Consider the following 12745-nt stretch of genomic DNA (forward strand, 5'->3'; position numbering starts at 1 on the left):
TGCTCTTCATGCATGCTGTATCGGAAGCACGTGGCATAATGACAAAATGCCAGTGCAAATTTACTGAAGAGCTTCGAAAAGGGTTTCCTTTCATATATATAAAAGGAAATAAACGTTGAATCTTGACCTCACCCCCCTCCCTGTTTCACTTTGGTGTCAAAGGAATCTTGTCACATTAGGCATAGTAGCTAACATATTTACTGCAGTGTGCATCACTAGTGGGCAATGGAGGCTATCATCCTGTGGAGTAGCAAAAATGCATGTTTCCTGTTGTGTGGAAGCAGCGACTGTGAAAAAATCAACATGGCTGAAAAATTATTGTTTTACCTGATTGCAAACTGCATGAAGAATTTCTGGTAGAGAAGAAGTGCAGTATCCAATTGTTAACTGTCAAAACACTGAGAAAATGCATGCTGCATGCAGGGTTGATCACAGGTGACCTACATGCCAAAAGTTACTGATTCAAAATAGTGCTGCCCCCATTATTCCAGATGACATAATCATCAAAACTTGTGCTTTCCTTAAATAACACAACAACAACAACAACAACAACAACAACAACAACAACAACAACAACAACAACAACAACAACAACAACAACAACAACAACAATAATAATAATAATAATAATAATAATAATAATAATAATAATAATAATAATAATAATAATAATAATAATAATAATAATAATAATAAAGTCCTTTATTCATAGAAAGAGGACCAGAGGTTGCAGATTGGGGAGAGGAATGCTGGATGTGGTAAAAAGGCATCCATTAGATTGTGCATGCCAGGCCACTGGCTACACCAAAGTAGGCTAGTGTGACAAGCGCTAGTTTGACAGGACATTTCTTGAATAGAACACGGTTAAGACATATAGATTGCAGTGATTAAATGTAGAGGTGTGCAAATATGTAATAATTTTTGCGAAACAATTGAATACAAATGGAAAAGCACCGCAAGTGAACCGGATTGAATACCAAATACTTTTCAAATCGTTTTTTAATATTATTCAGCTTTTTTTGCCATTGATATAAAATAATGTTCACATCCCACCTAGCAAGCTTCTGTCATTATGCCACACGCTATGAAGCATGCTTTATTTGAAGCGCAAACCGAGTATCTGGAACAAATATACAGCACCCTTGCATATTGAGGACTCTTCAAAGAATACATGGTCATGAATTATCAGAACGATGCTTAAAAAGGCAGTATTGTCGGTCAGTTAGCATCTGTGCATACTACCAGGACTAAATCGGAAATTCACCTTGCTGTGTCGAGCTTACGATTCTCTTCTGCCTATCGCCGTAGACATATGAATGATACATGCCGATATGTATGAGTGGCGCAAACAATAAACAATTTTTCCTTGGTTAGCGCTCGCCTGGTTCACTTCCTCCACTGCCGTCTGGCTCAGTGGCCTAGGCCACATGTGGTGACCAACACCACCCACCTCACCTGTAGTGACAGCAGTATTTTATTTCTAGTTAGAATGGTTACGGCAGATGATGTCACTATTATATTAAATGACATTATATAATTAATTGTATTCACAGTTAATCCCAAGAGAATGCACAGGTTCAGGCAAATAAATTTTACCAAACAGTGCCGGCGGCTGAATGCTGTTTGAGTGAAATTTAAGTGAATCATTGCGGTTTAGGCAAAAAAAAATCTAGCTCCCTAAATGATGCAGGGTGCTCTACTGCATTTGTTTTATTTCAGCTATCTCCATAATGAACGTGGCTGAATTTTCACTTACATTTTACATTTGATCATGGTTAGCTGACATGCAAAAAATTCAAAATCTATTAGAAAAATATTTGAATTTGCAATAGCAACTCTTTGATTTGATTACTGAATAAAATAGGACAATTTTGGATTTGTTATTCAAAAGCTGCACATACTTGCACACCCTGAACTATAAGCATCTTACTAATTCCACCTGCTTATGAAAAAAGAACCACACCATACAAGCAAGTACCAAAGCAGTTGATTGTTAAGCATGCTTGCACGAACAAATAAATCATCCATTGCATGGTCAAATGAGGGACATTAGTGAGTAACCAGTTCTGAAACAAATTATTATGCTCACTTTTCCTGGCCCTTCCTACACTATTGAAGAAACCTATGGAAGGAGCATGCTTTTGCACAGGAGGGAATTGACAGATCAGCATGCAATATTCAAACGAGGTACGCTGGTTTACCAGTACTAGCAGCTTCTAAGAGGCTTCCAAGGTGAATTTGACAATGGCTTATAGAATGTAAAAGCAACTCCCAGACATAGGCATCAGGCTTAAGTCACTGACCTCAGCGTCATTTATATTTTCACTCAAAAGATAACTAGAAAGCTCCATGAAAGCATCATCCGCATCACGGACGACTCACATGGAAACCATCTGCTCGAGTTCACTGTGCACTCTGCTCCATAAAACTCAACTTGAAGAATGCATCTCCGATAGTTAAAGAATTAGTGTGCAGAATGTTTGTCGTACTGAAACTACAGTACGCATATTCCATTTGGCACCTGGCTCAAGCTTATCTCACACCTGACCTTGCAGTTTGTTTTATCAGATTGAAATATTCTAGAGAAATCACTGTTACGTTCCTAAAACAATAACCTAACCTTCCATCCCTCGCTTCATGCTGTTATGCTTCACGACTGTGGCTTTTACATGCCTTCTATTATAATCAATAGTCATGACACCTGCTGTTAAAGCAACCATTAAGAACATTACCCCATATCAACCCCAGTTATCCCATAACACCTTTCAAAGGCAGCACATCTGCGATGCTCAATTAATTCTTTCCTGACACAGTCACCCTTTGGAAACACCTACCTGACAATACTGTGGCAATATTGTAAAAAAGCTTCCTAAGTCATTGCAATTCAAGTTTCATGCTTTACTAACTTTGATGGCTGCACTTTTATAAAAAATTAGTGAGAGATTAGAGGTGGATGGCATTGGAACAAGGGCTATTTCACAAAAGGTGATCAGTACGATTTCTTGGGAAAAAATTTTATAGGTTGAGGTTCTTTCAAAAGATCGCACCTGAACCTTTAGTGGCCACCATCGACATCCCCTAAACATGATTTCAATCTAATCGTTGAGATGGAAGTTGTACCCTCAGTGTCATTTTGAGTTACAGGCCGGATTGTGAACCTCAAATACAATTAACTATTTGCATTTCCCGCATGGTGTGATGCCTCTGATACGATTGCCTTAAAGCCATGACAGTAACTAATTAAATACAGTGTGCTTCAAAAGGCAAAAACCATAATATTAGAGTGTGTATGGAGATAACACCTGTCTTTTTGGCACTACATTACTAATGACAGCGAATGTCAGTGAGTGTGCAAGAATAACTAATTAATTGAAGTGATTTGCTAATTAGTTTCAATTAACTAGTTTAGGGGGCATGTATTCGAACTGTAGAGTTGAGGCAGGCCAGTGGCCAAAGTGTGCCCACTTAGGAAGTGTCTGCACTCCGGTTCTGAGGTATACCTGCCTACTTGTGGGAAATGTATTGGCTTTTCAGTTAACATTTTCCCAAAAACCCTCCTTCATGTAATGTGGGATGAAGCGAAGTGGAAGACCAATGTATTTTGTGACATAGAGTTTGAGGACAAACATCTTAAAACTGGTGCTAGTCTCACGATTTCTACTAAGTGAACATGCCTTGAGCACTGACCTGCCTACATTGTGAAGTAGCAAAATTTGCGGTAAAGTAATTCAAAATTATTTAGTTTATTAGTAATATTCACATATTTACTGACATCTGCCAACGCAGTGCTGAAGAAAAGGTCTAATCTGAACTGCACTGCCTCTATTTTTGCAGTCAGCATATATATACTCTACCACTGTCGTGAAGCACAAAAAAGCAACAGAAATGCGCTGTGCATGCCAAATTTCTGTTGCTTTTTTGTGCTTCGCGATAGTTGTAGGGTACATATATGCTGACTGAAAGAGTAAATACACATGGTTGATAGTCAACGCTGTGGTCTGTGTCCCTCTTTTCGTCCTGTCGTTTAGTACTGTTTTCTGCTCATAATCATGAACCAACCAGCCCAAATGCGTACTCTTCTGCAAGGCAAATACACATAGGGGCAGGGTGAGAGGGTATGAGCTAACATGAAGAGAGTGCAGAAGGTGCAGTGATGCTGCAGGATGGGTTTCATGAGTAGGTTGCTTTATGTACACTGCTCAAAAATTGAAATGCGAACTGTTTTCAAACTACCCCTGTGCATTATTTCATTTTCAGGTTCACTTGCAATTGTAACAGCAGCTTAATTCAAACTCCATATGTAAATTTGGCACTACTACATGCTTAGAAACTGGCTACAGAGCAATTACATGTGACCCCACTTCCATATAGTTACACATAAAGTCATTTTCTGCTCCTTGCATTTGAATTTTTGAGCACTGTACATCCCATGCTTCCTACACCTTTTGATGCAGTTTGTCAAAAGAAACATTGCTCATTTTCCATACTATGTGTTATAGCTGTTTTATTCTGAAATATCTCTGAAGTGATGATGTGCTGAATTCCACTTCTGCTTTACTATTTTTGACCTGCAACATCACAATTTGACCTGTATTCAACTGCACTCAATGTCAGGATGAGTACAAAATTGTTTATCCTGATCACAAAATTTCTAGCAGTCACCAACCTAATTGCACGGCGTGATGTAGAGGTCAACCTTATAAGCTTAGGTCCTCATAAATTTGCCCACCTTTGTATGTCACATGCTAGGCTAAGGAGCTGTAGGGGTAAGTAATCACAACGCTGTAGAGTACAAGATGCTTGAATTGATTGACGGACGATGCTCAGAAGGTGACCACCAGACAAATAAATGCGAACATCATCTCTGGCAGCTGTAATCACTCTGACATGACTGAAGCTTTTTTGTTCTTATTTTTTCAGCTTTTTAAACTGCACAGTAGCATTAATTTCTTAACATTTCAAGGTTTAGAACCCATAAGCCCAAAAATATGAGCACATGTTAGCACACACATATTAGCACATAGGTTATACTAGAATGAGAGAGTTTAAGGATTCTCGAAGACGGCGTTTAAAAGATTCACTTTTAAGTCTGCGTTCAGTAATATACCTGCACTTCAGTGTTTCCTGCTTGATTATGCTGTCAAATGCAGCAAACATACTATGCATAAATTTCGACCAGTCATATGGCCAATGTGCTGGCAAATTTTCTAACCATAATTTGCATAAACGCACATATGCACATGCACGCAGACAGATATTTATTGATATTGCACAGTGTACTGCAGTTGCATTTTTTCTTCATTTCTTGCTTAAATTTAATGGCTGATTCTTTGTGAAATTTCCTCTATTGATGCCATCCACTTATCTCTTTCTCACTGTTTTTAGAACGTAGACATGTAACTTTTTGGGGGGGGAGTTAACTAAAGCATATTTTTCGCATACCCTGCAGAATGCATTCCTGATAAAGGGGACACGTGTAAGCTTTTCGAAATTTATATCTCTCCATTAGTTTTTCCAAAAACTAATAGAGATTTCTTTGCCCTGGGCAGACACTGTGGAACCAGATATGCCCAGCATAACTTTTGCAAATGCGGTCAAACAAGATTGTCTACAATAAAGTGTTTGGATTGTTTAGACTATCAAGAGTTTAGAGAGCTTGGTTCTTTGGCAGGCATTAAAAGTTCTCTAGTACAAAGGTCTGTTTTACACTTTGCCCTTGTGTAGAGACAGCAGCCACATTTTAAGGTTCAACTTACATGCTGTATCTTGTCATCGGCATGCCTTACTCCTATGCCACTGACACAAGCACACAGATGTTAAGTTGTATACATAGTTACAACTGCTAAATGCGAAAGCACTAGCACATTATGAAATGCCGTACTAATTTTTAGTGAAAATATGCAAATCTACAAACCATATGTGCCAGTTCATGAGATATAACTTCTACTGTGCTGTAGTGATCAGAGACAGATGTCGTATTTTGGTTGTAGAGCATCATGCATTCGCTGTACATGACCAGGCCCCAGTTTTCCATAGCAGCTGCTTGGGGGTCCGGAATGGCAATGCTGTCTAAAACAGAAAGCTAATCAGTTGCACTGCACACTCAATATATTGGTAAAAAGCAAATAGTGAACATGAGTTGTGTTGAACATAGCAGTATCAAGTGAATGTGGATTCCACTACCTCTAAACTGTTTTGAAGCAAGTGAACTAGTCTGTTATGCCATGAGTTGGGAGCAACATTGATGTCAAGCAGTGTGCTGCAATGCTTATGTGCTAGAGAAACTGAGTGCATCAAAAACAAAAATTTTGATTTAGTTACCTAGCTTTGGAAGGGGAAATCTTATAGCAAACTGATTTTCAAAAAGTTCCAAAACTTGAATGGTGGCTGCGAGTGCATAATTTGCATGAGGAAGCATCTCCTGGCGGGCAAAAACTCGCACCTGAAAAGATCAAAGCAAAAGTGTGTATTGCACTATATGAAAGGAAAAGTTACAAGTAAGTAGTATAAGAAGAGTGTGTGCTACGATATGCTATGCAGCACAGCTTTACCGGTGTGCCGCTTGATGTGTTTCCTGATATGTAGCCAAAGTCACAGACAGCTATAGCCACAAGATAAGTTGTCATCTTGTGAGATTCTTGGAATCGTGTTGCGACTCTGGTGTCATCCAGCATGCGAATCTGTGAAGAAAATAACTGAAATTGTTTTAACTGTCACATAAACAAAAGAGGTTGAAAAACAGCAGTGCTAGCAAAGTTCGTGCAGCGTTGTTTGCACACAAAGGTTTTGGTGACCAAGATTTATGGAAAAAGTTAACACTCCGCGTGGCTTGAATGTGAAAACCTAAATATAGAAAGGTGCAGTGCAATAGTTATATGCTGAAATATAGAGTGTAGCCCTCAGTTACAGGATGCAGTCCTAATCTGTGGTAACATTTCCTTTCCTCATGGATTTTGTGCTTCATAAACTTTCATTGTGCATCGTACCGTCGAACAGCTTGTTAGCGAGCAATAGATTAATGTTCCAAAGCAAGCATCGCAATCCTATGAAGATATAATCTATGCCACAGTTTAAAACAGCAACAACAACAACAAAGATAATAATAATAAACTTGCCTTGTCAACAGGCATATTAGATATAGCCTTCATTGTAGCGTCGTGGATGACAGTTATAGTAAAATTTGCTTTGAATCCTGGTTCATCAAAGCAAGGAAATGCCATGCGAGCAAATGTGGGCTGAAATTGTGAAGTGATCATAAACCTGCAAGAGAAGAAAGCTCACACTTGAAGTGAAAAATACAAATATTTTAATGATACTGAACAAACATAATATTAAAAATATAAGTAAAAAATCGGTCAAGTATGAAATAAAAAGCTTGAACACTTAGTCTATGATTCAATCATTAATTGTTGTAATATATGAAGCAAGTTAACCAAAATTTAAGAAATCTCCGGCGATATATGATCATTTACTAATATAAAGGCATATAATTTTCACAACTGTGAAATTGCTGAAAACACGAAATACCCAACACAGTGGATAGGATGATGGCTGCTGTGGCAAATTAACTGTAAAGTAATGCACACATAATTGGAAGATGTAGGTTCGGCACCCACCTGCGGCAAGTTATTTCTTCGTCCACTTTCATTTCTCTTTACCTTATTATTTCAATATCTGAATCAAGCATAACAATTAATTTCCCCTATGTGTTCTTGGCATCAATGTCTGTTTCTTCATATGGTTGTTCCCAGCATGGGACTACATCAAGATGATCGTGACAACAGTTGAAGCAGTTAAAGAAGTGTTCTACAGTATTTTCCACATAACTGTGCAAGACTGGGCACTCTGGGCAATAAGCTTTCCAAATGCACTGTAGCTAAATAGGTACCCCATTACAATCATTTGTTGCTCCCTCTAAATAGTTAATGCAGTTAAACCTCAATATAACAAAGTTGGTAAAATCAGCACTTTCCTTTGTTATATTGAAATTCAACCTTTTATGCAAACAAATACAGTCATCGACTGATTTTTCTTAGATAGAAAGGGCTGTAAATATTTCGGGATTATCGGGCAATCGAAAAAAAATATTTAAATGAAAAAAAATAATTTTGTTGAATTTCAGAGTTAGTGACGAAAGATTCAGTTTCATGCCATGCTGACGATATCTTCACATCAGTGGTACAAAGTGAAGCGTGCAAAGCTTTTGTGCCCGCTCTGCTGCCACGGCTGATAGTATCGCCTACAGGGGGATGATGTTATCAGCGGACCGATCTCCACACTGTCCGACCAATGCAGCATCAAAACCCGTTGGATGCCGCAAATAAAACTTTGCTTTAAAATTTTTAAAATCAAGGCGAAATGTTCCAACCCATTGTTATATACCGTCATGTTTGTTGTAAGTCTGCACCATTGCAAGACAGCTGATTACACCCAAGCCCAGTCGTGCAGCGTATGCACGGCCACGCTAGAGGAGAGAAAATGCATGCCCCCCACACAGCTGCACATAGCTGCATTGTGCAACTGAAGATGCTACAGAACATTATGAAACTGAAGATACTACAGCACTGACAGTTAAGGTGTCATGAGCTCTTATCCTGGGACTCAACTTGGAATATAACAAATCATTCAAATAGCTGATATACAAGGACTATGCCACAACTAAAATTTAAGTTATCTGTGCTTCGTTAACTGCATAACAAAAATATAAAAACAACTGAATAATATGACTTATTTGATGTAATGCTCAGGAAGGCAGCCAGATGACAGTTCTTTCCTAGCCTGTTTTAACTCACTTGTTGCTTTTGGATGCTTCATCCCAGTAGCTTGTCTTGTAGATGCCACTTAGGTAGTTGAGCATGGAAGAACTGAACTCAAATTTGAGCACATAACCTCCTGGAGGGAGAATGTTCCTGGTCTGTATGACCCAGTAGTCATTCTCTATGTACAAAAAAGGCTCGTTGCGCAGGGGGACTTCTTCAAAAGTTTCACGCTTGTGGCGCATAACAATTGTTCTGGTAATGTTGACATTTTTTGCATGCACCAGAAGAACACTGGTAGCCTTCACCACTGTGATCCTAGTTGTGCTAGAGCCCACTGTTACATTTTCTGTAGGAATGGGTTCGAGTGTGATGTCATAACTTGCAGGCATCACATGGCGAGGCAAACGCATGTTTTCCCAGGGTTCTGGAATGACGTTGGTGGTGAGCCATCGTGCCACACTTGGCTCGTGATGTTTGATCCATGCTATGTTGTTGCGCACATTCTCCAGGGCTTGCTCTCGAGCTCTCTTGCCTGCACCAGCATTTGGGTTCTTGTGGAAAAAAGCCTGCATCTGTAAACAATTTTTAGCTGTCAGGTTTAATGGACATGTACGGCTATATGCAGTGAGTGATCTACTGCCCATTTCTCTTTTGTCGCTGTTGAAACCATAAAGCACTCACTTACCTCATTGTAATCAAACTGCTTTGTGAAATAATCACATATAGTCTTCACAACGTTTCCAAAGTTGCGGTCATTCAGTGAGAACCTAAACAATAATTTGAGTATTTAGGACAGAATTCAATATTATCCAACACATTAATTACAAATAAAATATCCAGCTTCTTTGCACCACTTCTCTTACCTGTGAACAAGCCTGTCCCACTTGTATCGCACAAATTTCCAAACAATATCACGGCCAACTGGGTTTCCAGCAAGGAAGGAAAGCACACTAAAAAAATCTTGCCTACGCACATAGCTTTCATTCATTGCATAAGCCAGATATCTGTAAAAAAGAACAAATTGTCAGTAACTGGAATAAACTGAAGTTACCAAGTGACCAACATATATGAAGTTACAAGTGACCAAGTTATATGACCAACAATGTCTGTGCATATACATAATGATTCACAAGCTGTGCATATAATACTGGTTAGATAACATACTTCCTACACATCAAAATATTTGCCAGTGAGTTTTCTTTACAATGTCTTTCACAATATCATGCACACACATACTGAAATTAGTAGGAAACCAGTTTGATGTCTCTAAATTATTCGAGCTCCACTGCACCAGCTTATGTGACCAAAAATTCAGATGCCACATAATGGTTTGTCCTGTTATTTGGACAAAATTTGTGAATACCGCATCATGAATACTGCTGTTATAGACCACAGAACCCACTAAATTTTTTTGTGGTAGGGTCATTTGTTGGCTTTGTGAGTGCTGTTGAGCTGCTAAGCTGAACGATCTAATGGCAAGGTAATTTTATTTGAATCAATACCAGACACAGTAACTGTCCATAGTCTCCATTATTAATTAAGATTTTGAAAGTTTTTTTTAGAGGCAGCATTCGAGCTATGCTTGCTATGTGTACCAGAATTTTTATGACAGTGAGCACTAGCTATCACTGACAGAATACTGTCAGTTATTACAGCACTGTAATCAAGTCAGATCAAGTCAAAGGTAACGCACACACTCAATTGGCAGCGGCTTAAGAGGAAGCTTTAGCTCGGGTGCTCCTATCTAAACACTGTAAAAGGAGAATTCGTTTTCTCGTCAACCACTGCACCAAATTTGACGAGGCTTGTAGCATTTAAAGGAAAAACTTAAAATCTAGAGACTGCTAGTTTAGAATTTTCGATTTAGGTCGTCAATTTTTTACTAAAATTGGCAAAAATCGAAAATTTTCTGAAAACGAAACTATTAAGTTTACTACTCACTAACTCAGCAAGGAAAAATGATATCACAATTCAGTGAATCGCATCTGATAGTACATCTAAAGCGGACAAAAGTGATATGTTACACATGAATCTAAACAAATTCGATAATATGGATATACAGCTTCTGCCGAACCCTTGTAAACAACGTAACAAATTCACATAAGATATAAACTGACAAACTGAATTTGTCCGCTTTCAATGATCTAATGGATGCCTTTTACAGAACCGCGAAATCTGTTTTTGATGCAGAGCTATGATTTTGTAAACTTTGTGCTTCTATTTTTTTTCAAAATGTCGAATATTTGAAAACCTTTTAAACAAAATTGAAACCCTAAATGAAAATTTCACTTGCAACAGTCACTAGAATTTAACTTTCTTTCTCAACTGCAACAAATTTCATTAAAATCGGTCCAGGGGTTATTTAAGAAAAACGTTTTTGTGTTTTACATGTATTTGAATACGCCGCGTCGGAGTTGGGCCCGAGCTAAAGCTTCCTCTTAACAGAAATGACATGCCAGTCCATGGCTTACTACTAGGAGCAAATTTGGGTATATGAAATCCACCCTTGCTGCTTTGTGATGGTGCATGTTCGACTATGTGTTGGATAATGCGAAACACATAAATGATAAAAAATTCAAGCAAATATTGTTGCACTTTAGTTCAAGACTGAGTAAAAAGTGTGTTAATAGCATTCCTGCTGCTTTTGGCCTAAACTGAGATACTCGATTTCTTTGGCATTTTCCCAGCCCCCCTCTAGTCTAAAAAATCAGCTAATGTGTATTCTTTTTGGCCTCATCGAATAATTTACATATTTTTAAATCAGTCATTTTTCATGGTTATTTAGGGTTATCCAGAAAGGAAGAAAATTGTTAACAATGATGCAGTAACAAGCTATTTCTTTCCGTAACGAGTCTCCCAGCAAACTTGCAAATATTTATTTACATATAAACGCGAGAGCGTTAAGGAGCCTGATCCGGCGTCGGCGTCCCGCGTCAGCGTCCTGCGTCGGACGTCGCTTCGGCAAAAGGAATTTCGAACCAAATTCTGAACCACGCATACCCAACCACTTCTCTACCACCAAAGTTGCTCATACCTTGTCTTTTTTTGTGTTCTACATTTTATTTTGTTCAGTGTAAGTGAATGTAAAAGTACCATTAGCTTTTGTTATTTCTGTAGGAAATCCCATTTTGAAAAATAAGAGCACATAGAATATTAATAATTGCATCGTTGCACATTACCTGTGGATAAGTGGTGGACTCCTTACATGGGCAAGGCCATAGAGCAGGTTAATCCTTTCTTGAGCTGAGACTTCCTTGAGGTATTTTTCCCACATGAACTGCCATTCATGGTCTCCACTGCTCTGGTAAATTCCATAGCGGTAAACAATACCTCTAATATTCCTTGGCACTTCCCTTTAACAAAAGAAGATTGAGATCTCTTGCATGTAGTGATTAAACATGCAGCCATATAATTATACTTAGTTCATATTCCCTTTCTGCTAAGTAAATATAACACAGGAATATGAAATTGCTTTCTCCACACAATGTTTAGAAGCTGCTCATATCTTGCTGCTCAGAGACAGCTCAAGAAGAGGACAGTAGAAACACATAGCGGTCATTACGGACATCAACCTTTCCAACGATGTTCCTGGTGCTGTGGGTGAGAGTTGCTTTCAAAGGGGATGTTTATAACCTTTGGTGTTTTTCAATGGCCCACAAGATCATCACATTTAATAAAGCCCTCCTTTATGGTTGAACGATGATCCAGAAGGAGAAACATGTGCTGAACATATATTTATATTATGCATGAGCTATGTTTTCTTTGAAACACTTCAAAACTTTAGTGTTGTAATTAGGTGATTCACTTTTGTGTATCAACAAAACTGCCAAAATCACAGCCATAAATAGTTTAGTGCTTCTCTAATCAAATTCCTTTACCTCAGTACCTGCTTCTATACCCCTAGATCTGATATTTTTCAACATATGTTCTATAATGTATTTATGGTTCAAAAGCAATGACAGACATACAAGCTTTTGAGAAAGTTT

At 38.3% G+C, this 12745-nt stretch overlaps 1 protein-coding gene across 1 annotated transcript in view; it reads right to left on the reverse strand.

Annotated features, from left to right (window-relative positions):
* The window catches only part of LOC126548174 (uncharacterized), a 71714-nt gene that overhangs the window by 51034 nt on the left and 7935 nt on the right, over nucleotides 1-12745 (reverse strand). The window contains exons 3-10 of the mRNA XM_050196303.2: nucleotides 11939-12112; nucleotides 9623-9763; nucleotides 9445-9526; nucleotides 8793-9331; nucleotides 7116-7260; nucleotides 6552-6680; nucleotides 6322-6442; nucleotides 5915-6069 (exon numbers count right to left, since the gene is read on the reverse strand). Coding sequence (XP_050052260.2) covers nucleotides 5915-6069; nucleotides 6322-6442; nucleotides 6552-6680; nucleotides 7116-7260; nucleotides 8793-9331; nucleotides 9445-9526; nucleotides 9623-9763; nucleotides 11939-12112 — 1486 coding nt within the window. The remainder of the gene's footprint in view (nucleotides 1-5914; nucleotides 6070-6321; nucleotides 6443-6551; nucleotides 6681-7115; nucleotides 7261-8792; nucleotides 9332-9444; nucleotides 9527-9622; nucleotides 9764-11938; nucleotides 12113-12745) is intronic.

This window comes from Dermacentor andersoni, chromosome 1, assembly GCF_023375885.2.
Source record: "Dermacentor andersoni chromosome 1, qqDerAnde1_hic_scaffold, whole genome shotgun sequence".
In the NCBI taxonomy this organism is placed as follows: domain Eukaryota; kingdom Metazoa; phylum Arthropoda; class Arachnida; order Ixodida; family Ixodidae; genus Dermacentor; species Dermacentor andersoni.